This window comes from Penaeus monodon, chromosome 9, assembly GCF_015228065.2.
Source record: "Penaeus monodon isolate SGIC_2016 chromosome 9, NSTDA_Pmon_1, whole genome shotgun sequence".
In the NCBI taxonomy this organism is placed as follows: Eukaryota; Metazoa; Arthropoda; class Malacostraca; order Decapoda; family Penaeidae; genus Penaeus; species Penaeus monodon.
In genome coordinates, this window is record NC_051394.1 from 34,624,730 (window position 1) to 34,651,006 (window position 26,277).

A 26,277-nucleotide genomic window follows, 5' to 3' on the forward strand; every position below is an offset into this window, starting at 1 on the left:
AGAGCTACGTGGGTTTAGAATCTAAAAGAAGAGCTACGTGGGTTTAGAATCTAAAAGAAGAGCTACGTGGGTTTAGAATCTAAAAGAAGAGCTACGTGGGTTTAGAATCTAAAAGAAGAGCTACGTGGGTTTAGAATCTAAAAGAAGAGCTACGTGGGTTTAGAATCTAAAAGAAGAGCTACGTGGGTTTAGAATCTAAAAGAAGAGCTACGTGGGTTTAGAATCTAAAAGAAGAGCTACGTGGGTTTAGAATCTAAAAGAAGAGCTACGTGGGTTTAGAATCTAAAAGAAGAGCTACGTGGGTTTAGAATCTAAAAGAAGAGCTACATGGGTTTAGAATCTGATTATCATGTGTAAAAACATAATTTTGTAATTCCTTGGCATAAGTCATGTTGACCAAAGATTCATAGTAAGTGCTGGTACACACAAATCAAGACTTCACATATTTGCAAGAGACTTTTGTGTTTAGACTTCTATTTGGCCTCTAGAGACCAGGGTAGGCGGACAAGCCCACATTCGATAATTTGGGAAATAATTAAATGTTTATTTAATTATATTCTTTATAAGCCGTTATAGTCAGTAGTCTCTTGTTGTAAAGAAAAGGAAGAAAAAGTACTGACGATCATAATTTAACCCATTACCTTAATAGGAAGTGTAGTTCGTCATGGCTGACTTGTTGCATTGTCTGTAGGGGAAATTGGGACATAATTTTTACAAGTCAAGATGTTAAACCATTGGATCCTGGTGCTTCACTACCCACACTTGGCCTAAAATCTGGGCATTAGGCTTACTTGGTGACAACTCTTGGGTGTGGTTTGTAGGCCCAGCACACACACACACACACTCATGTGCAGCGGCAAGACTCCTTGCCTCCCTTTGCAGTGTTCTCACTTTCCACAAAAGCATTTTTCCAATTTCTGTATTTGTCATTTGATATTCTGTATCAAGATAGTAATGGTCTGTTTTCCTTGCACAGTCCATAACTCTGTGCTTTATAATAACAATGATTATTATTTGTCTTTGGAGGGGGGGGGGGCAAATATTCACTTCTATAATAACCTGTGCCACCTGTCATGGAGGGAGGGAGGGAGGGGGGCAGCAGGAAGAGAATCCTAAGTATGGAAACCATATCCTCTTGGAGCCAGTACTGTTCTAGCCATGGCCCATGGATAATACATTCCACACTCCTTCAGCAATAGGAATAATGCAAGAGCCCCTTCCTAAATACCTACAATGTCTAATCACCCTCCAAGAACTTTATGCACTAATGGCGAGTCATTCTTATCACCTTGGCAGTCAGCCAAAATTCTCACATTGGCATGTTCCTGTCAACCTGACCTTAAGTCAAATTTTTTTATGACATGGTTGTCACATGGATCCAAGGGATTAATATAATGGCCCTTAAGCCAAATTTTTTATGACATGGTTATGTCGCCTGGATCCAAGACTAATACATATCTCATTTGCCTTCTATCCCTGGAAGATGCTATGCACTAATAATTTTGCTCTCTTGGTGCTGCTGTAAACCTGTAGTTTACTAGTTTACATGGTCAGTCTCTTCATGTTCAGCCAGTGTGACTCTCTTGAAGTGTGACACACACAATGGAAGTCCTGAAGCCATGGGAATAGCAGCCATATATATAACATAATCATATGTTGTGTAAGAATGAGGTTTTCATAAATGAAAGAAAGTCCTACTCTTTATTCCTTGGTAAAACCACATTCCACCTTTTTACAGTGTCACATTCTTAACCCCTATGTTCTGGATGATGTGACCATCATGTCAGGAAAAAATTTAGTTTGAGGACCAGTTAAAACTGTCATGGGGATGTGATCTTGCCGTTGTGCATTTCGGCTGATGGCTGGGAAAGACTTGCCACAAGTGCACAAATCCCATGGAGGGTGATTAGACTCCTTTGGCATTAGAAGGACTTTTGCATTATTTCCATTAATAAGAGTGTCCGTAAGGCATGACTGGAAGAGTGATGACTCCAGGGAGAACACCATTTCCCTGCTCAGGATCTTGTTCCTGCCTACCGTGACAGTGCATGCAGGTTGTATTACAGAAAATAGGAGTATGAAAAGTAAGAAAAAAAAATACAAATAAAATGTTGCTTATTATTATTCTTGCACAGTGTTATATGGATTTCCTAGAAAGGTGGGAGTCTTTGCAAGGAAAACAATCTACCATCTCGATAAAGCCATCTTGATAAAGCAAATCAAATGATAAATATGGACCTTTTGAAAATGGTAAAAAAAAAACAAAAGAAAAATGCTTGTGCATAAAAAGAGAATAACTTTGCAAAGGGAAGGCATAGATTTGTCACTGCACAGGAGTGTTCGCAGTCACCTGGCCTACAACCTGCACACCCGTCAGGGCAGTCACTCATGTAAACCTAATTCCTGTATTCTGCTATGTGATTGCTGTGAAGCTGCCAGATCCAATTTAAAATTAATATTATACATCTCTAAAATGCAAACACTAAGCACACCCCAAATCTTCTGGAGGCTAGCCCAGTTGGCTTTGCCAGAATCCAAGAAGTGGAGGCTAAGCACACCCCATATTCTTCTGGAGCAAAGGGTTAAACACTTAGTTATCTTAAGTATGCATCATGTAGTGGAATAAAGCTTCAATTATGAAGAAAGTGGTGATTAAACCTACACTTACCTTTACAGATAGCTCTATACACATGCAAAGAATTTCTCATTGTGCTCGTTCCATCTTTGTCCCTGTCTTTTACATCAATTCCTTGCTAAACTAACATTTACTATGTCTTTTTTCACTTCGAAGTGGTTCTCCCTGTTCCTTGCATATAGCCGTTTTCATTCTCCCAGTTGCCTTGAATAGACAGTCTTTTGGGGATCTGCTTTCAGTGCATTACAAAGTTTATAGTTATTTTCCTCATTTTAGGGCCACAAATTTTTTGCTTCGTTTTAGACTACAACTTTCTTGCCTAAGGCACAGTACTTTCATATATCTAATTAACTTGAACTATTGTTTCATGAGTTAGCTAATTCATCAGGTATTTAGTCATTATTTCACTGTATTTCTAGTAGTTTGACCAATTTCAGTTTTTTCCCAAAAGCAAGATATTGTGATATACCCATCATTGAAGTGTGCCAACCATAGCTAGAGTATTGCTCAGTTAACTCTTTCCCGATGGGTAGTATTCATAGTGGCCGGGCACCGCTGCCGGGGGCTTATATCGTCACCCTAGCATGCACGACCGCTCATGCCCAATACCAGCATCCCTTGCCTTTTCTTCGTAATACTAAGAGCCTATGTTGTATTTTCAAAATTATTATTTTGCAAGGTCTCTATTTGCCATATTTCCTGATAAATCAAGACTGTAGGATATGTTTGTTATATAGACTCGATAGTTGATCATTATTCGCTCATGGAGTTGAAACCGTAGGTTTTGTTGTTTTATTTATTTATTTATTTATTTATTTTTTAATTTTTTTATTATTTTTTTTTATTTATTTATTTATTTTTTCGAAGTTACTTTATAAGATTTACTTTAGTTTCAACAGGTTTATATTATCACTTCCATATAGATATACTTTTATGTTCAGTGTTTTTATAAATACGTGATATTATTATTATTTTTTTTTTTTACCAAAATACATATCGGTATTTTCATGTAGTTTTACATCATCATACATACACCATGGCATGGCCGTACATACACCATGGCATGGCCGTACATACACCATGGCATGGCCGTACATACACCATGGCATGGCCGTACATACACCATGGCATGGCCGTACATACACCATGGCATGGCCGTACATACACCATGGCATGGCCGTACATACACATGGCAGGCCAGATAACACACCAGCTGTTTATACTTGCCCCCGGGGAAAGGGTATAGTTCCAGTTAAGAACATTTTATCAAGTTAGGAAGGGAACTATTAATTTGATAGTTATGTATTGTCACTTGAGCCACACAACTAGAAGCTGAGTATTATTTTTACGAAAATCCCAAATGCACATTGAGTAAGAATCTTGTATAAGAACATTAGAGACAATTTTGTAAATATATCGGATTTAATGAATTGGAATGTAGTTTGAGACTAAATGTATTGCTGAGACATGGAATGACTATATTTGTAGAACTGAAATTTAACAAAAGCAAACTAATAGTCTTGATTTGGTAGTTTTTTCATTTAGTGCATTTTTGGAAGGCAAATGACTTTTTTATAATTTTGAAATTTTGTGTGGGAGGTTATGTAAGGTAGCGGTGTTAAAATTATAAACATGCGTTCTCAAATTGATGTTAATTTTTATAATGGGAGAATTATACATGGCATTTTTCCATGTAAATGCAATAATAAGATTATTAGGTCTAGAAATGGAATAGGCAACTATGGAAGATAGCAAATTACCTTAAAGTATGGAGGACTGTATGATTGCAAGAAATCTGGATTTTGTTTATATTGGGCCTATGTTGATTTTTGTAAAATTCAAAAATTGGCTCCATGTTATGCTCTGCTCAGTTTTGAACTTGCTTTTAAAAGTCTGTCTTGTTCCTCGGTGATAGGGTGGGAAAAGAGGGTGATTTGGAGTTAGCTAGCCTATGGCTAGCAAATTAATGAGGAGACTACCTAACAACTGTTAGGAGCAAGGGAAACCGGTTAACTACTTATGCAGGTAATTAGCGCCAGGTACACCTGTGTAGACTTGTACTTGTTGCAGTCTTGCATATGACAGTTGATAATGGCATAGTGCATAGATAGGAGTGTGTAAATGTGCAAAGAACACTTTTATGCCAAAAAGTGAAATATTTTGAGATTTTTCTTGAAAGATATTTTTGCGTATATTTACACATGAAATCTATTTTCATTGAGACTCCCTGGTATTATTCTGGACCTTTTATAAAAGGGTCTGTATATGTACTGAGTGCAAGGTAGTAATGTTAAAAAAATGAAAGTATAAGTATTTCAATTTAGGCTCTGCTGTAATTGTCGGTGCTGTCCAGCTGTCAAATTTTCAGTGTGAAGGGCATCTTGGAGGCAAATTTTAGAATTTCAGAAATAAAAGTAAGATATCAGTTCTTTCATACTGAAGATGAAAATACAATGATACCCGCTCTAAAATAAAACTATATAGAATTTTGAAAATTGGCCTTAAGTATGGTCTTTGTAAATAGTTGAAACAGCTATTGAACCTTTTTCATGTGTTTCTGGCAAAATCTGCATCCTGTGGATACTGAAGCTGCCATAAATACATAGATAACCAACCCCGTCCAGGTGTCTAATTTTTTTTTTCCACTTTTGCAGAAATAATTATTGCAAATGACTGAACACAAATGTTTACTGGTTTTCCTTAGCCTTCGGCTGATTTTCATAAAAATTACTAAAGAAAGAGATTTGATGTGGATAACTAGTTTTTGCTTTACATATAAATGTGTTTTATTTAATGAGGATGATGAAAATGGTAACTTTGTGTTTTCACATATATATAGACCCTCCTTGAAGTTCTAAACCACCCAGTGACCAGCTCCCCCTTCCCCATCTGTTTTGGGGCGTGGGAAAAATTCAGCATCTTCGGTAACTCACTGTCTATTTTACGCATGGCTTCTGTGATTCTCAAAATTGAACCATATGCTGTATTCATGCCAAGATTATATGATTATAATAATTTTGTACTGATATTGCCACAGATAAAAGAATCGGTATTTTCTGCTTTAGTGTTTATTATGGTTTAATGCATTTATTAAACATTTCAGACAAGAATATTTACTTCATAAAAAAGTATCTTTACAAAATATGGTCCAGTTTAAAACATAACTGACTTGCAAATAATCTCATTGCAAAGTATACTAAGATTTTATTAATGAATATATACATAGATTTTATATTACATTATTAGATTTATTGAAAGAATAGAGATAGTGAGCTCGGCGAGTTTCATTATCCAACAGTGTTCTCACTTCTTTGTACCAGCCAGCATTGTAATTTTCTTGCACCATGAAACGGTGGTCACATTTGCAATGGCTTGTAATGCACTGGTATGTTGGACCAAATTTTTTTAAATTTTTGGAGAAAAAAATGTATATATAAAATGTGATTACTTAAAAATACTTAAAATACGTCTGAAGAATTATCATTTTTTTTTGGTAATTTTTGGGGAAAAAAACGACCAGTGGACAGTACAGTTTTATAAAAAAAAAGGGGAAATTTTTGAGCTCCTGTCCTGCTGTTGGGGCAGGTTAAAATATGAAGGTGTGGCCTTTTAAAATTTTTTAATGGCATGGCCGTACTACCCATGGCAGGCCCGTACTACACCATGGCAGGGCCCCGTAAAATCACCATGGAAGGGCCTACAAACCAGGGCCCTGGCCGTACAACACCATGGCATGGCCGACATACACCCGGGGCATGGCCGTAATCCACCAGGGCATCCCGTACAACCCCAGGGGCTGGCCGTAATACACCATGGCTGGGCCGTAAACATCACCATGGCTGGCCGTACATACACCAGGGCCCCAGGCCCGTACTACACCATGGCTGGCCTCATACACCAGGCATGGCCCGAAAACCCCCAGGCGGCCGTCATACACCATGGCTTTGGCCGTACATACACCAGGGGCATGGCCGTACATACCCATGGCAGGGCCGTACTACCATGGCATGGCCGAATACACCATGGCAGGCCGACAACACCATGGCAGGGCCCGTCATACCCCAGGGAGGCCGTACATACACCATGGCGTGGCCGTACATACAACCCTTACCCATGGCAGGGTAATACACCATGGATGTTTCCCTTTGCCACCCGTCGGGAAAGGGTTAATAGCTTCCAGTTAAGAACATTTTATCAAGTTAGGAAGGAGAACTATTAATTTTGATATGTTATTGATATTGTCACTTGAGCCAACACAACTAAGAATGTCTAGAGTATAGTATTTTTGTTACGCAAACATAACCTAAATTGTCACTAATTGAGTAAGTATATCTTGTTATAAGAACAGTTTCAGATGACAAATTTTGTAAATATGATCAGGATTTAATTAAATTGGAATGTAGTTTGAGACTAAATGTGTTGCTGAGACATGGAATGACTATATTTGTAGAACTGAAAATTTAACCAAAAGCAAACTAATAGTCCATTTGATTTTGTTAGTATTTTTTCATTTATGTGCCCGTTGGGACGGGCAAAATGATTTTTTTTATCATTTTGAAATTTTGTGTGGGAGGTTATGTAAGGTAGCGGTGTTAAATTATAAACATGCGTTCTCAAATTGATGTTAATTTTTGAAATGGGAGAATTATACATGGCATTTTTCCATGTAAATGCAGTAATAAGATTATTAGGTCTAGAAATGGAATAGGCAACTAGGGGGAGTAGAAAATTCCCTTAAAAGTAGGAGGACTGACGATTGCAAGAAATCTGGATTTTGTTTATTTTGGGGGCCTATGTTGATTTTGTAAAATTCTAAATGGCTCCAGTTAATGCTCTGCTCATTTTGAACTTGCTTTTAAAAGTTGTCTTGTCCTCGGTATGGGGTGGGAAAAGAGGGTGTTTTTGGTGTAGCTAGCCTAGGCTAGAAAATTTAATGAGGAACTACCTAACAACTGTTAGGAGCAAGGGAAACCGGTTAAACTACTTATGCAGGTAATTTTTAGCCCCGGGGTACACCGTGTAGACTTTTACTTTTTGCAGTCTGCATTGACATTTGATAATGGCATAGTGTTAGATAGGAGTGTGTAAATGTGCAAAAAAACCTTTTATGCCAAAAAAAGTGAAATTTTTTGAGATTTTTCTGAAAGTATTTTTCGTATTTTTACACATGAAATCTTTTTTTTCTTTGGGGAGCCCCCTGGTATTATTCTGGACCTTTTTTAAAAGGGTCTTATATGTACTGAGTGCAAGGTGAATGTTAAAAAATGAAAGTAATAAGTATTTTAATTTGCTCTGCTGTAATCGCGGTGCTGTCCAGCTGTAAATTTTCAGTGTAAAGGGCATCTGGAGCATTTTAGAATTTCAGAAAATGAGATATCATTCTTCACGAAGATGAAAATACAATATACCGCCTAAATAAACTATATAAATTTGAAAATTGGCCTTAAGTATGGTCTGAAATAGTTGACGCAACCTTTTTCATTGTTTCGGGCAAAACTGCATCCTGTGATCTGAGTTGCCATAAAACATAGATAACCAACCCCTCCAGTTTTATTTTTTTTTCCACTTTTGCAGAAATAATTAATTGCAAATGACTGAACACAAATGTTTCTGGTTTTCTTAGCCTTCGGTGATTTTCATAAAATTCAAAAGAAAGAGATTTGATGGGGATAACTAGTTTTTGCTTTACATATAAATGTTTTTTTTAATGAGGATGAGAAAAGGGTTAACTTTGTGTTTTCACATATATAAAACCCCTCCTTGAAGTTCTAACCCCCGTGACCACTCCCCCTTCCCCTCTGTTTGGACGTGGGAAAAATTCACATCTTGGGTAACTCACTGTCTATTTTACCATGGCTTCTGGATTCTAAAAATTAAACCATATGCTGTATTCTGCCAAGATTAATGATTAAAATAATTTTGTACTGAATTGCCACAGAAAAAAATCGGTTTTTGCTTTTGTTTATTAGGGTTTAATGCATTTATTAAACATTTCGACAAAATATTTATTTTCTAAAAAATATCTTTAAAAATATGGCCAGTTAAAAACAAAAACTGACTTGCAAATAATCTCTTGAAAAGTATACTAAATTTTTTTTAATGAATATATACATAGATTTAATTACTTATTAGTTTTATTGAAAGAATAAGATAGTGAGCTCGGCGAGTTTCATTATCCAACGTGTTCCACTTCTTTGTCCAGCCAGCATTGAAATTTTTCTTGCACCAGAAACGGTGGTCACATTTGCAATGGCTTGTAATGCACGGGGTATGTTGGACCAAAATTTTTTTAATTTTGGGGAAAAAAAATTATATATAAAGTATTACTTAAAAATACTTAAAATACGTCTGAAAATTATCTTTTTTTTTAGGAAATTTGGGGGAAAAAAACGACCATGGACAGTACATTTTATAAAAAAGGGTAAATTTTTTGAGCTCCTGTCCTGCTTTTTGGGCGGGGTTAAAATATAAAAGGGTGTGCGATTTATACTTTTAAAATTTCCCCAAAAAATTTTAAATTATTTTTCTAAAACTATGATCTTTGATCAAAGCTAGACAAGGTAGGCCTCAGCGGGGGCAGTACCTTAAGAAAAATACAAAGGACTGCCTATACCCTTAACCTAGGGATGGGGGTTCTTTGCGCCCAACCTGGACCAATATCAAGTCTATTAGCATCAAAAAGTAAACTTCGGGGTGTGTAGCTAGTAGGTTGGTGTGTGGCACACCCTCGTGAGTGCCCTCCCCTTTGCAATGTACTTTTTTCTGCATAAACTTTTTTGCTTTTTTTGCCAATTCTATTTAATATTTCCCATTTTAGGCGTATCAAGATGTGATAGGCTTTTTCCCTCTCTGGGTAGCTATTAACTGTGCAGTAATAACAAAGTAACTTTTTCATGAGGTTTTCTCTAACATTCCCAAGTTTTCGTTCTGCAAGTTTGAGGGGGGTGGGAAATAAATCCTGAGCAGGAAAAATTTTTTGGTGGTGATTCCAGCCAGCCAACTTCAATTAAAAGACAATTATTGATTTTGTTAGTATTTTTTCATTTATGCTGCCACTGTTGGACAGGCAAACATGACTTTTTTATAATTTTGAAATTTTGTGTGGGAGGTTATGTAAGGTAGCGGTGTTAAATTATAAACATGCGTTCTCAAATTGATGTTATTTTTGAAATGGGAGAATTATACATGGCATTTTTCCATGTAAATGCAGTAATAAGATTATTAGGTCTAGAAATGGAATAGGCAACTATGGGAGATAGCAAATTACCTTAAAGTATGGAGGACTGTATGATTGCAAGAAATCTGGATTTTGTTTATATTGGGCCTATGTTGATTTTGTAAAATTCATAAATTGGCTCCATGTTAATGCTCTGCTCAGTTTTGAACTTGCATTTAAAGTCTGTCTTGTTCCTCGGTGATGGGGTGGGAAATGAGGGTGATTTGGTGTTAGCTAGCCTATGGCTAGCAAATTAATGAGGAGACTACCTAACAACTGTTAGGAGCAAGGGAAACCGGTTAACTACTTATGCAGGTAATTAGCGCAGGTACACCTGTGTAGACTTGTACTTGTTGCAGTCTGCATATGACATGTTGAATGAAGATCATAGTGATAGATAGGAGTGTAAATGTGCAAAGAACACTTTTATGCCAAAAAGTGAAATATTTTGAGATTTTTCTTGAAAGATATTTTTGCGTATATTTACACATGAAATCTATTTTTCATTGAGACTCCCTGGTATTATTCTGGACCTTTTATAAAAGGGTCTCTATATGTACTGAGTGCAAGGTAGTAATGTTAAAAAAATGAAAGTATAAGTATTTTAATTTAGGCTCTGCTGTAATCGTCGGTGCTGTCCAGCTGTCAAATTTTCAGTGTGAAGGGCATCTTGGAGGCAAATTTTAGAATTTCAGAAATATAAGTAAGATATCAGTTCTTTCATGCTGAAGATGAAAATACAATGATACCCGCTCTAAAATAAAACTATATAGAATTTTGAAAATTGGCCTTAAGTATGGTCTTTGTAAATAGTTGAAACAGCTATTGAACCTTTTTCATGTGTTTCTGGCAAAATCTGCATCCTGTGGATGCTGAGCGCATAAATCTAGAACCAACCCCATCGGTCTAATTTTTTTTTCCACTTTTGCAGAAATAATTATTGCAAATGACTGAACACAAATGTTTACTGGTTTTCCTTAGCCTTCGGCTGATTTTCATAAAAATTACTAAAGAAAGAGATTTGATGTGGATAACTAGTTTTTGCTTTACATATAAATGTGTTTTATTAAATGAGGATGATGAAAATGGTTAACTTTGTGTTTTCACATATATATAGACCTCCTTGAAAGTTCTAACCACCCAGTGACCAGCTCCCCCCTTCCCCATCTGTTTGGAGCGTGGGAAAAATTCAGCATCTTCGGTAACTCACTGTCTATTTTACGCATGGCTTCTGTGATTCTCAAAATTGAACCAATATGCTGTATTCATGCCAAGATTATATGATTATAATAATTTTGTACTGATATTGCCACAGATAAAAGAATCGGTATTTTCTGCTTTAGTGTTTATTATGGTTTAATGCATTTATTAAACATTTCAGACAAGAATATTTACTTTCATAAAAAAAGTATCTTTACAAAATATGGTCCCAGTTGAAATCAATAACTGACTTGCAAATAATCTCATTGCAAAGTATACTAAGAGTTTTATTAATGAATATATACATAGATATATATTACATCATTGAATTTATTGAAAGAATAGAGATAGTGAGCTCAGGCGAGTTTCCATATATCCAACAGTGTTCTCACTTCTTTGTACCAGCCAGCATTTGTAATTTTCTTGCACCATGAAATCGGTTGGTCACATTTGCAATGGCATTGTAATGCACTGGGTATGTTGGATCCAAATTTTTTAAATTTTAGGGAGAAAAAAATGTATATATAAAATGTAGATTACTTAAAAATGACTTAAAATACGTCTGAAGAATATATATACATTTTTTTTAGGTAATTTTGGGGAAAAATACGACCAGTGGACAGTACAGTGGATAAAAAAAAGGGTAAATTTTTGAGCTCCTGCTCCTGCTGTTTGGGGGCAGGGTTAAAATATGAAATGGTGTGCGATTATATACTCTATAATTTGCCCAAAATATTAATTAGTTATCTAAAACTATGATCTTATGATCAAATGACTAGAGCAAGGTAGGCCTCAGCTGGGGCAGTACCTTAATGTAAATACAAAGGACTGCCTAGTAGACCCATTAACCTACTGGATCTGGGTTCTTTGCAGCCCATACCTGGACCAATATCAAGTCTATTAGACACTCATAAAGTGATAACTTCTGGGTGTGTAGCTAGTAGGCTTGGTGTGTGCGCACACCCTCGTGAGTGCCCTTCCCCTTTGCAATGTTATCTATTTTTCTGCATAAACTTTTTTGCTTTTTTTGCCATATTCTATGGTGTATATATTTGCCATTTGATATGCTGTATCAAGATGGTGATAGGCTCTTTTCCTCTCTAGGTAGCTCATTAACTGTGCAGTAATAACAAAGTAACTTTTTGCATGAGGTTTTCTCTAACATTCCCAAGTTATTCTGTTCTGCAAGTTGTGATGGGGGTAGGAATAAGATCCTGAGCACGGAAATGTTGTTCTTGGTGGTGCACTTCCAGCCATGACTCATGGGTGGTACATTCCACCTTCATTTACTGGTGGAAATAATTTGAGACCCTTCCTAAATGCCCACCGAGTCTAATCTTCCTCCAAGAGCGGAATTTTTCATGATAGCATATTCCCGTCACCTGGCCCTTGGCCAATTTTTTTTGTGACATGTTGCTTATGTCAACAGATCCAATTGGTTTATTGTTATTTTATTACACTGAGCATGTAGCCACTGCTGCAACTAGGCTTTCTCAGTTTTGGATAGGATGGAGATAAAGCAAAAAGATGAACATCTAGGAGACAGACGTTTGTTGTTAAGAATAAACGTATGATGCATGTAGTGTTGATTTCAAAATTTACTAAATTCTTAACAAGTAATAAGGTGTGTACCACTAACATGTGTATTCTATGTTGTACCTGCAATGCAAGTTGATTTAATTTTAGGTTGAATAATGCACATTTAAACTAATATTTGTATTAGCTTCAGATAATATTAAGTTCAAATACCAGAATAGCCAAAATTTAGTATTAAATGCTGTATATAATCAGATAAAACTTTTTATATATATATATATATATAATATATATATATATATAATTATATAGATATATATTATATATATATAATGTCTTGTTACCGTCATGTTTTTTTTTTTTTTTTTTTTTTTGGTGGGGGGGGGGGGGGGAGGAGAAATAACTGTTATTAAAACTACGAACATGGTTAAGACTGTAGCTGTAAACCAGTTTTTAATTGTAGTTGTCAATATTTAACCCAATGCTGCTGGGAATGGCATGCAAGTCGGTTAGTTTATTGTATTTACACCTAGGTGGCTGCACAAGGAGCTATTACTAAGCCTAGCTATCTTGCCTATTTAACTTTTTCCTTGATTTTGGGATTTTTAAAAATGTTATATTGCTTTTAGTAGTGTTAATAACACTATAATAATGTAGTAATGATAATAATAGCATCAATAATAATAGCATAAAAAAAAAAAAAATTGAGGAAGGCTGAGCACATGCGAAGCCATCTGTGTAGATAAATTTCGTAGAACAATACTACAGTGAACATCACCTTTTCCCGGCAGCATGGGGTTAACTTTGTCAGCGAGGTTGTAAGAAAAAAAAATTGTATAATAAATTGGTCACTGGATTTTAAGTAGTACATTAGTTTCATATCCATCAAATGTTGGGATTGTGTTTGATTCCTATGTAATATAGTGTAGTGCATCTCAAAAATTTTCTAAACTAGTTAAGGCAGATTTTGATGCTGTGTAGATACCTTTCTGTTTCTGGGGCTGCAAACTGTCTTTGAAATATACTCTATTTATAATATGTTATTAATAATATTTATAATATGTTATTAATAGTGTGTGTGTGTGTGTGTGTGTGTGACTACGCGTGTGTGACTACGCGTGTGTGACTACGCGTGTGTGACTACGCGTGTGTGACTACGCGTGTGTGACTACGCGTGTGTGACTACGCGTGTGTGACTACGCGTGTGTGACTACGCGTGTGTGACTACGCGTGTGTGACTACGCGTGTGTGACTACGCGTGTGTGACTACGCGTGTGTGACTACGCGTGTGTGACTACGCGTGTGTGACTACGCGTGTGTGACTACGCGTGTGTGACTACGCGTGTGGTGGACTACGGGTGTGTGACTACGCGTGTGTGACTACGTGTGTGACTACGCGTGTGTGACTACGCGTGTGTGACTACGCGTGTGTGACTACGCGTGTGTGACTACGCGTGTGTGACTACGCGTGTGTGACTACGCGTGTGTGACTACGCGTGTGTGACTACGCGTGTGTGACTACGCGTGTGTGACTACGCGTGTTTTTGTGCATGTAGAAAATTGGTTGTATAACATGAACTTGCAAAAATATTTCTCTGGTTTTGAAAGGAGGCATCTGGCGAGGTGGAAGAGGAGAAGACGAAGGTTCGTGCCGTCCTTAGAAGAATTTTCCCTGAGGTTGTTGTAGATGACGCATTGGTGAGTACAGTAACCCATTCATCAAGTATTTATTTTATATATATTAAAAAAAAAAAAAAATTGTGGCTATGTGGTTGAATTTTGTATTTTGTTTTAACTGCAACAACATTTGAGATCATTACTGTAGTAAGATTACACAATTCACGTAAATGACTTTTGGTTAGGGGAGCACTACTTTTACATGATTTTGAAGTTTCATGCACAGATTTGTAACCTTTTCATTTAGAGTTGCATCTTCTGTAAAAATGAATTTGTGGGACAGATAATTAGACAGAATGGAACCAGAACTTTCAGATTGGCTGTAATGCATTTATCAGATTTATCCATTTCCTGCCTCTACAAAACACATTTTTGTTGTGGATGATTGCATTTGTTTATGGTTGGTTTACCTTGGTTTGATATTTCTTGATCATTTATTTATTATACATGATTTGTTATTATTTTGCATTATTTTATATATTGATATGTCTTATTTGTTTTTTGTATTATACTTAATGATTGTGATTATCATATTAACAACTTTATTTATTCATTTTGGTTTCCCACAATTTACAACAACAGTGTTGAGTAAGGGCAAGCTTAAATATAAGTTGTAAAGAGGAGAAAAAATCCAACAGATTGCTGATCTTTGGGTGCAACCAAGTCCTTTTTGAAATATCAAGTTCCAGTAAGTTAAAATGAAAGAGAAGATTAGTTTTGCCCGTACTATTTCCTATAATTATTTTGCAATGAATGTGGAAGATTTACTACTTCCTACAGTGGTTCTTCCCATTTCAGGCCCTTCCTGTTAGGAAAAAGACGTACCAGGTAACTTTTCTTAGTAAAGCTGTCCTAAACTGCTGAAATTTATTACTTGCTGAATAGAAAAACAAGGTTCCTTCGGTGTTGTTGATCTTCCATTGAAGTGAGAATTGTCATGAGACCCCAGTGTAAACACATGAACGGTAGTCTTACGGTTATAAAGGGATTGAATTTTTGGTTGTATTTAGCAGAAGGGCAAGGTTGAGTTGAAGCTGTGTTTTCAACAGAAAATTAAACAACTTAAGTTAATATAGAGCTCCACATGCACATGATGTTGAGTTCTCTATTTAAAATATTTTAGATATTTGTGACATTGGAAACGTTGGTTCTAATTGCCATGAATAAAAGTTGTATAGTGAAAATGGTAAGAGATCATTTGATAATTTCATACAGTATTTACTAAATTCAGTTATTTGAAAGATGGTAAGTTGCAATCAAAATATTGTAGAGTAAATGCTTCTTGTATTGTAAGTCTCATGATGCAGAATTGGCTTTTTGCTCATCTTCAAGGGAAGATAAAAATACTCATCATTTGATTCGTAGTATGCCAGTGTGTTGTCAGCATTTTAGAGTATTAAGATAGGTTGTTGGAACCTTGTTTTTCCAAAAAGAGGAAATGCTTATCAAAGATTTCTAATCAAGACTAATTTTGGGCAGGTAAGTATATAGTTACATGTCCAAGTAGATATTGAGATTTACGAGCATGGACATTTAAAGAGTGGCTTCTGGTTTCGTGTTTCCCTTAACCCCACATGAATGTTGTAACGGCACATTGGCTTTAGGGCCCAAATTTTTTCTTTCTTCTATGAGAGAGAGAGAGAGAGAGAGAGAGAGAGAGAGAGAGAGAGAGAGAGAGAGAGAGAGATGAGAGAGAGATGAGTGTTTAAAGGTTGAGAAGGATGAGGATTTTTAGAGGCAGGAGTGCAAGTGATTGCATTTGAAAAAAACGAGGATTAGTAATTTCCGGGCAAGAAAACTTGTATCTTGATATCTTCATCAGGAACACTTTGTGAAGTTTTAGATAAACTTCAGGTTCTTTTTTGTACAAATATTATGGAGAGGAGAATCTATAAAATGGCACCAAAATCTGTAATCCTGGTTTGCCTCTTCTGAAACTTTGGATAACATTCACTACAAAAGTATCATCAGCTGTCATTATGTGTGATATACATGCCAATATACAACTAACTGTAGTGGAAGAATAGTTCTTATGCTCTAGGTATGATCCATTAAAAATGCTTAGAACCTGTTTTTTCTGCCTACAGAAACCTTGCATGCAAAATGTAGTTCATTGTCTCTACCTGTGGAAAAACAAAATAAAGTATTATAGGAAAACTAAATCCTATATGAAACATGCCCATAGTGTTTCTACCTAAACCTTGCTGAGAAAACTAAAGATTGAAATGGTTATAATACTACTATTCCATGATTCTTTATCAGGTCAGGAATCAACAAAACAAGATCTGGCTTCTACATCAGAAGCAATAGATATTGGATTAATTTGTCATCACAGCTCATGTACCAGCATGGTATACATATGAGGTATGACCTCTGTCTGACTGGAAGGAAGCACCTCAGATTGAGAAAGGGCAAACTAAAGAAAAGGTATTAATCTCTTTCCATCATGAAATGGCTATGAATACCATCATGACATGGCTATGAATACCATGCTCCAGTTTCACAGTTTCTATTGTTGCAGCAATAGTAATTAAACATCAGAACATGAAGTTACAAGTATGGGCTGACTTGACATGTCATAGCTAATATATAAATGCAACTTTTTACTTTCCTGACAAAGATCGAAAGCTTGAAATTTCAGTAACATGTCTTTAAGCAAAAAAATTTACAGGGCAAGACAAAAAAATGTAAGTGAAAATGAACAAGTACCTGAGGTGCAAAGGGAGAAGTACAAGTGAGTGATAGTGGGGTGTGGAACGGAGTAAGCTTTAGATGGAGGGAGATTTTTTTTTTTTTTTTTTTTTTTTTTTTTTTTCTTTTCTTGCCAATAGCTGTATATCTGGTTTGGGGTTGAATGTGTAAGGTCGTAAATTATAAGCAACATTGATGTACCAACTAGTTTGCAGACGCTCAAAAACTATGTACTCATGTTTGAGTAACCATATTTGTGTGTTTTGTATTTTTGGAGTTGTATTGTGCTTGAAAATATATTGAATTAGTTGTCAATAGGAGAGTTGGCAAATTGGACATGGATATATTTTGACTGTGTATGATACTTGATTATCAGAGAGGAAATTGATGATATAGGTTTTCCTCAGAAAAAAAAAAAAAAAAAAAAAACATTCAGTGCAAAATTTCAAAAACATTTTTCTTAAAGATGTTTGTAGAAGTACAAAATAGGGGATGGATTTTAGATGATGGATGAATGTTTTCTTCTTCCTTGAGCCACAGTGCTGAAGACTGCATACTTGCCTTGGGCAAAGCTGGTAACTCTCATCTCTTGTCCCGACTTGTAGCTTGCGTCTCACTACTGTAGCCCGAGACTTGGAAGGTACCACCTCATTCTTGCTTTCTTTAGCTTGGTCTGCTAAAGTTTCAGTAGCATCCATTAGACCAAGTTACACACTTCTTCATACTCCCTAAAGATATTTATTTGCTTTTAACCATTATTGTTGCTCATCTGTCTTACCTTGACACATGTTCACAGCACAAACCAACCCTGCATGAACCACTCTTTCTACCCTTCATAAAGGGTTTTTAATATTATTTGTTGATTTGTCAGATCAGCATCAATGAGGAAAGGCATAAATCTTCCTGTTTATTAAGTATAATGATGAATAGTTTTAAAAACTCTTAGTGCTTATCCTGCGGTTGACCATTCCAAAAATACTTGTGCATGTTTGCACACTTGTTATTGATGGATGGTGGAGAAGCAGCAGTGATTTAGGCTTGACCATTAGCAGAAGCTTTCCTGTCTGGAGTTAGGAACCTGTGATCGATAACACTAGGTATCAGTAACAGTATGCATAACTTGCCTTACCTTGGCTGTGATTGTTGAGTTACTTGAAGATATTGTTTTGGGAAAGACGTTCATATGGAGGCTAAGTTCATTGTAATTTTCTTCATCTGTATTTAGTTTCTGTGTACTATTACTTTTTCTCTATTTTCTTCCTTGTCTTTCATATTTTTCAGGCATTTATTTTTGCCTCCCTTTACTTACATCCCTGTGTTTTAAGGACATCATTTTACCCAACGGTGTATATACTCCGTAGAGCTGCCCCCCCCCCCCTTTTTTTTTTTTTTTTTTTTTTTTTTGATCATTTCTGTATGATGGAGTGTTGTATTTAAATTATGTTACTGTGTTCACAATTTTACATAAAATAGGACCAGTTTGTAGTAATTTTGAATGTCTAAGTCTAGGAAGCATTAAAGATTTTATTTCTTTTAGAGATTATCAGATTAATATGCTGATTTTCTTAATGAATTAATTTCTGCATATTTGATAACTTTTATTCTTCAGAGGGTTCCTATAGGCATGCAAAGCCTTTCCTTCTATTTTTTGTGTTGGTTCTTCCTTAAATTACCCCCCCCCCCCCCCCCAAGAATGATCATTTTTTTGTTTTATATGTGTAAGCCACATCCTCTGTACAGCCTTAAAAGCTGTCAAGCACTTAGTTAAAAGGTGAGCAGAAGAGAAGTATCAATAAATTCTTACTGATTTTGCAGTGCTGTCCAAGCCATCATACTGACAGGGGCAACATGACATACCAATTTAGTACAACAATCTACACTCCAGCAGGGCTGGAATTTGAGGAAAAATCCAGAGGGTTGAACTGAACTTATGGGGAGGAAAAGATGTAGCTGTTGGCAATGAATTAACTAAATGAATAGATAATGCCTTCACAACTTGGGCATGCGGGAAATCTCAGGGAGTGATGTAAATCCCAGTGGGAGTGAAAACACTCGCGCACCCCCTGGTAAATCTGAGTGTGTACTCCAGTAAATTTATTTTTATGATTGTGCAAATATGATGAATAGGCAAATGTGAGTGTACATATTAATACATCAATGCACACAGGTGCACAATTATTAAATATTATTAAAATGTGTGAATGAGGGGGGAAAACACAACAAAAAATCCCCACTGTTTAGCCTCTTCCTAGCTCCGCCACCAAGCATACTTTTTTGGTATTTTGATCTTAACTGACGAGTGTGTACACCGAGCAGTGAGAGCTCGGATTACACAGCCTTAAATGATGGGCAAGTGGGTAGTTATCCACTTGTCAAAGTGCATAATGTAGTTGATTGTTATACACTCATCAAAAGCGCTAAAGCTGAAGTTGCCTCAAACTGCATTTTACCAAATTGTTGTAAATATGTGCTTTAAATGAAAATGAGAAATGTGAAACTTTTAAATGCAACAATCTCATTTTCTGATTTTTTTTGTATGTGAAGTGACTTTAGGCCATTATATCTGATCTACTAAATTGGAACTAGCTCTTTTTAATCATATAAACCGCGAAGAAACTGTCTTCGCCACTATACAAGAAATTCGCTATATAAGAAATTGAATTGCACATGAATGTTTTTTTTCATAGTACACTACTTTGGAAAGATGTAGCAGATGAAGGTCAGAATTCACAAAATTTGTGCAGATAGTTCCTTTGTATGTTTTTTTTTTTTTTAACCAAAGCCAATAGGCATGCCATGCCCATTGTGAGTTTACTTTGTTTTTACACTAAGCCACTAATGAGCCAATTACGAGTACTACCTGTCTCACCTGTTTACCATTTTTCTTGATTTTAGAAAGTTTTATGGGGTCTTGTATTGCTCTTTCTAACATCAATAACATTGAAGTAAATATAATGTATCAAATAGAAATAACACCATCAAAATTGATAGTATTAAAAAAAAGTTTTTTCCTACATTCAGCAGTAAGTCAGTCAGATAAAATCTACTAGCTCTGTTGTTTCTAACACCTCTAGCCTCTCTCTCGCATTTCACAAAATCTCTGAACTACCGCTTTTTTCCTCGCTATTAGTCATCTGGTCTTTTGGTGTTCCCTAATTCTTCTGTCTCTCTCCAGCACTAATTATTACTCTTATTTATTAATCTAGATACTTCCATCTAGTTCTTCTCTACCCTTAGAGAGAATCTCCCTTCACTGTTTTTCCGTCGTTCTCTCTGCATTCGTCTTCAAGTATTTGTCTCTCAAATTTTCCTCTTTTTTTTTATTATAATTTTTTTTTCTTCTTCTTTTTTCATTCTCTCTTTTCCCTCCTTTCCTTCCCCTCTCTCCTCATTTTATTCCTCTAATATTTTATTTTGTATGTCTCTCATCTCTTCTCTTGTCTTCTTCGCATCATTTCAGTACGTTTTGTTCTCTCAGTCTCTCTCTCATGTTCATCTAACTCACATTCCTCTCAGAGTCTGACTCGTCTTCAGTTGTCTTCTCTCCTCGTCTCTCTTAGTTATTCCTCTCTTGTCTCACCTCCTCATTCTTCTCTCATCTCTCTCTCTCTCAACTCTCTCTCTGTCTTTTCTCCCCGTCCTCTGTCTCTCCTCTCTCTCTCCCCTCACATTCTCTCTCTCTCTCTCTCTCTCCTCCCTTCTCTCTCTCTCTCTCTCTCTCTCCTCTCCATTCTCTCTCTCTCTCTCTCTCATTCTCTCTCTCTCTCTCTCTCTCATTCTCCTCCCTCTCATCTCTCCTCCTTCTCTCTCTCTCTCTTCCCATCCTCCCTCACATTCTCTCTCTCTCTTCCTCTCCTCCCCTCCCTCTCTTTCCTCCCTCACTTTTCCCCTCTCTCTCTCTCTCTCTCTCTCTCATCCTCCTCACATCTTTTCTCTCTCATCCTCCTCCTCTCTCTCATCCTCCCTCACATTTCTCTCTCTCTCTCTCTCTCTCTCTCATCCTCCCTCACATTCTCTCTCTCTCTCTCTCTCTCTCATCCTCCCTCACATTCTTCTCTCTCTCTCTTCCTCTCTCTTTCATCCCCCCCCTCACATTCTCTTTCTCTTCTCTCTCTCTCTCTCTCCTCCCTCACATTCTCTCTCTCTCTCTCTCTCTCGATCCTCCCTCCATTCGTCTCTCTCTCTCTCTCTCTCTCTCCCCTCCCTCTCTCCTCTCTCTCTCCTCTCTCTCTCCTCCTCTCTCACATTCTCTCTTCTCGACTTTCTCTCTCTCTCTCTCCTCTCTCTTCTCTCTCTCTTTTCCCTCTCTCTCTTCTCTCTCTCTCTCTCTCTCTCTCTCTCCTTCTCCTCCTCTCTCTCTCTCTCTCTCTCTCCTCTCTCTCTCTCTCTCTCTCTCTCTCTCTCTCTCTCTCTCTCTCTCTCTCTCTCTCTCTCTCATCCTCCCTCACATTCTCTCTCTCTCACACATTCATCTGGTCCTCCACCACCACCACCAATGTTATGAAATTGTGCAGTGGATGTGTTTGGGGGGGGGGGGGTGAGGTTGAAATTGAGATTTTCTGTAGTGTAGTTCACTTGTGTGTGTAGTGTTTAGATATATGTACATAAAATTGATAATGGAAACATTTTTTCTAGTTCCACATGGGAGCAGATGATAGATCTAAAGGGAACATGGGTGTTGTCTGCCATAGATATTATTATTTATTTATTTATTTTTTAAATAATCCTTTAGATTTGAAGTTGTTAGTTATTATAATTATATTTTTTTTGTCTATTTTTTATTTTTACTTTCCTACCAATATTAGGATAGTATGTATTATTTTGTATATTAACAAAAGGAAAAGATCATATGATAAGCAAGAAATTGTCAACTTTAAAGTAGTATGAATTTGATATGGAATTACCAACTCAAATTGTAGGATTAATTGAAACAAAACACTGAAGATCTACAACTGCTGATGCGTAGCACTGGGACAGACTAGGTTCACAACAGGACTACTGCAGTGGCACAAGCCTGAATATTAAATGGCTTTGTTGGAGAATCTTTATAATTATTTTCAAGTTTATAATGATAAAGAATTAAAGTATTGATAATGTCAAGTTTTGTCTAACAAACATATATATATATATATATTGATGCATGCACCCAAGTTACATCATGTTTACATGGGGACATTGAATGTCAGAGAGGTGCCACCTAGCTATATATGTTGAAAATATGTAAGGCTTAATTTTGTTGGCATTCAAAAGGGAAAATGTCCAAGTATGGTCCTTCTGTAAGTAGGACATAAAGGTGATGAGGAGTTCTGGTGCAGGGCCAGCCGGGGACTGTATTGATCCAAGTATTGATCCTCCAGTCAGAGGAGAGGAAGCACTGCGTCGGCCTCAGTTGGGACTGCCCGGTGTTTGGTGCAGGAAGGGGGAACTCTGTCAGCTTCAAGAGGGGGAATATTACCAAAGGTTTATTGTTTAATGGTGATAATAAGTGCTGTAGTGCAAGTCACTTAAAAGTTTTTATGCCATAAAAATAAGGTTTAAAGGAAACCCACATCACTCTTAACTTAAAAATGGCTAAGAAGAAGAACCGTGGAAAGAAGTCCTCAGGAGCCAAGGCTGGGAATTCAGCTGTACCAGAAAATGCTCAGACAAGTACAGAGCTAAAGGTAGACTCTGAGAGTGGTCCCTCCTCAGCAGTTCCAGCAGATGGGGCATGTGATCAGAATGGCACACCAAAAGTCATTTGCACACACAGTATCACAAAAGAGCCAACTGTGTGCCAAAAGCTTTATGAAAAAAAGGTACATAAGAGGAATCACTTTAAATCTGATTTTATTGACCCCATAGTCTTAATGTGTGTAAAGTATAGGTTTCAGTGTTGAAGTAGAGAAATGGGAATTGGGAAATGAACTTCCAAGAATTTTCCATTTGGACCAAGAAGCCAGTTATAGGCCTAGTTCTTTTCTATTTAAAATCATGAGGGTGGACCTGCTGAAGCAGGTGATTTTAAAGGGAAGCTTGATGGCGAGATTTCAACTTTTTCTGTTATTGTCTTAGATCATTTATATTTTTTCCTCCCTCAATTTCATGTTTTCTATTCCTTCTTGTGCCTCCTGTCCTTCTCCCACCCTTCTCCCTCCCTGTCTCCTCCCTTCTTACTCCTTCCCCCTCTCTTTCCTCCTCCCTTCTTACTCCTCCCTCCCCCCCATTTCTCCTTACTCCTCCCTCGCCCTTCTTTTCCCCCCCCCCCACCTTTTCTCTTCCCCCCACCTTTTCTCTTCCCCCCCCACCTTTTCTCTTCCCCCCCACCTTTTCTCTTCCCCCCCCACCTTTTCTCTTCCCCCCCCTCCCCCCTTTTCTCCCTCCCCCCTCCCCCCTTTTCTCCTCCCTCCCCCCTCCCACCTTTTCTCCTCCCTCCCCCCTCCCACCTTTTCTCCCCCCTCCCCCTCCCCCTTTTCTCCCTCCCCCCTCCCCCTTTTCTCCCTCCCCCTCCCCCTTTTCTCCCTCCCCCCCCCCCTCCCCCTTTTCCCCTCCCCCCTCCCCCTCCCCCTTTCTCCCTCCCCCCTCCCCCTCCCCCTTTTCCCTCCTCCCTCCCTCCTCCCCCTACCTTTTTTCCTCCCTCCCTCCTCCCCCTACCTTTTCTCCTCCCTCCCTCCTCCCCCTACCTTTTCCTCCCTCCCTCCCCCCCTACCTTTTTTTCCTCCCTCCCTCCCCCCCTACCTTTTTTTCCTCCCCCTTTTCTACTATTCAGTTTGCAGGTAGATTGGAATTATTGTTGGTGGTTGAGTGTGAAGTCTTGCCAAAGTTTCACAATGCTTTGGTGTCAAAATTGTTATTAGTTAGAAGGGAGTGTTGTAGGTTCATTAAAATGCAGTCTCGTTCCTGCTCACTAAATTACATCACAAAGAAAATCAAATGAATATTTGGGTAGTGACGGTTTTATATTCCACTAGTTATATATTTGGTTATTCTTGTGTAATATGGGTAATTGTGACTTCTTGTATGTATTACACTGAAACCTAGTACTATTGGAATTTTGAAAGCCTATACAGAGGAGTGTAGTTTACATTGTTGGTATGTCTGCTTACTGTTACTAATTGCTCGTATCATATCTTTGTTGCAAACGAGTTTACATCTGTGCTGACCAGATGGAAGGAATCCAGTGACATAGGCTATAGCTAGCAGCATTCTTAACCGTTATAATTTAAAAGAATAATGCCAAGAATTAGATGCAATAGGGAAATGTGTAAGATTGTGCAAGATTCAGGTGGTAAAAGGTTGCTAATAAAGTAATTACTTTGGGAATGATTGATAGTCTTGACATCTTCAAGGCTTGTCAAATTAAACTTTAGAATTATTGTGAACTGTAGTGCTCCCATTGGGCATTTTTGTCACACTGCAGGAATTTTGTCTAGCATGGAATGAATTTTTTAGTTAACAGACAAGTTAGATAGATACATGTGGTTTTGTCTTTATAGAACAAGCGTTCTGTAACAAATTAAGATTTTGCAAATTTGACAGTGGATTATTTGACTATAAACTTGCTCTTCATTTTAAAATTTTAGTCAAGGATGTGGAATTTATTATTTTTTATTTATTTTTTTATTTTATTTTTTTTTTTTTACCATAGCCAGTTGATTAATTTCATGTTTTTGTTTATTATACAGTTGGATTTTTGATACTCAGTTATAGGTATCATAGATATTAGAGGAAAAATTCTTACATTCATTTGTCTCTTATTCTAGGACCAAGGTGCATTCCTAAGTGAGTTTGAGACGAAGGCATTACAAGTAATTACTCAGTCGTCTCAGACCCCACAGCCAGAGGTTGTGGAGAAAGTTGTAGAAAAGGTTGTTGAAGTTGAAAAGGTAAGTGAATGCTCTTGTACAGTAATAAGCTGTGTACATGAAGTTCAACAATGTTTTTTTGCACTCGGGATATGAGCATGCAGGGTTCTCAGGGTTATTGCCTCAAGTTTTATTCACCAAACTGCAGCTACATTGCAGTCAGTGTAGTAGGAAGTATTAATAATTGGTTCAAACAGATTTTATTTGTATTCTTTTTTGTAAGGGCAAGCTTTCTGTATGCAGTTTGAAGCAGGATAAGTGTCTTCACAAATCAGTACCCAAAACTTTGCTTTCACACATTAAATTCTTTGTGTGTATACCTTTATATGGCTTATAGAAAAGATTCACAATTTTAAGGTATTTCAGAAAGGGAAATTTGGGGGGGGGGGGGGCATGCAAAATGTCTCGCTTTTACATAATGATGATGGAGCAGAATGACTAGTTAATTCCTTCTCCTTTACAGGTTGTAGAGAAGGTAGTTGAAGTAAAGGTTGAAGACCCAGAACTCAAGTCTCAGGTTGAGAAACTTGCCAAGGAAAATGCTCAGCTCAAGTCTCAGGTATGTTATTAGAATACTAGAATCCAAGGGTGTCGAGTGTACAAGTATACATTAAAGTTATTGTTTTCACTAATTTGCTTTAAATTTTGTTTTTAGGTTGAAGATCTTAAGAGATCGTCATCTGCCAGTGATAGCAAGAGAGTTAGTGAGCTGGAACAAGAAGTCCAAGCAGTCAATGAAAAAGTTGTCCATTATCAGACTGTTCTTGCAGATACTGTAAGTAATAGTTGAACGATATTGATGCTATATCTTCGCACAACTGTGAATGACTGTTTTTTCAAGATTGCTAATATATTATTAAAGTTTGAGGAGGTAGAAAACCCCAAACTAGAATCAAATAACTTGTTTGTTAGTGGAACTGCAGAATTTTTTTTATTTATTAATTATTGTTATTTTTTGTGTGAATGTTTCAGGAGAATTTACTCAAATCATTAGAGGCATCTGTTGAGTCAGAGGAAGTAACCTGGAATAAGAGGTTGTCAGAGAAGGACCAAGACTTGCGTCAACTAACGGCTGACAAAGCTAACCTCCAGCTGCAGGTGAAACAGCTAGAAGGCACCTTAGACAAGGTCAAGCAGGCAGAGGAGGTGAGTACGTGTGGTTTAAGGAAATATTGTTGGTTTTGAGCCAAAGCTTTTGGATGTGTTAGTACAGGGAAGGTAAGTTCATAATCACGCATGTTTTGCTTGCATTCATCCAAAGAAATTGTACCTTTTTGATACAAATTTCAACACTCGGCTTGAGTGTCTTAATTGTCCTTGAATGTTATAGATATCCTGACTGGTAACTAAATGTTTATATATAAATTATACATGTCTAATTATTTCTCTTAAAGTTACTGGTTATTGTCTCCAGAAATGACATTATTGCAATGCAAACTGAACCTGGTCTGTGAATATCACAAAAATTTATTGGTAAA

The 26,277-nt window shown here is 37.1% G+C and overlaps 1 protein-coding gene across 1 annotated transcript in view; it reads left to right on the forward strand.

Moving 5' to 3' along the window:
• The window catches only part of LOC119576706 (ribosome-binding protein 1-like), a 68,683-nt gene that overhangs the window by 20,688 nt on the left and 21,718 nt on the right, over positions 1-26,277 (forward strand). Inside the window, exons 12-17 of the mRNA XM_037924353.1 lie at positions 14,196-14,285; positions 15,063-15,092; positions 24,698-24,820; positions 25,263-25,358; positions 25,455-25,574; positions 25,772-25,945. Of these exons, the coding sequence (XP_037780281.1) occupies positions 14,196-14,285; positions 15,063-15,092; positions 24,698-24,820; positions 25,263-25,358; positions 25,455-25,574; positions 25,772-25,945 (633 nt within the window). The remainder of the gene's footprint in view (positions 1-14,195; positions 14,286-15,062; positions 15,093-24,697; positions 24,821-25,262; positions 25,359-25,454; positions 25,575-25,771; positions 25,946-26,277) is intronic.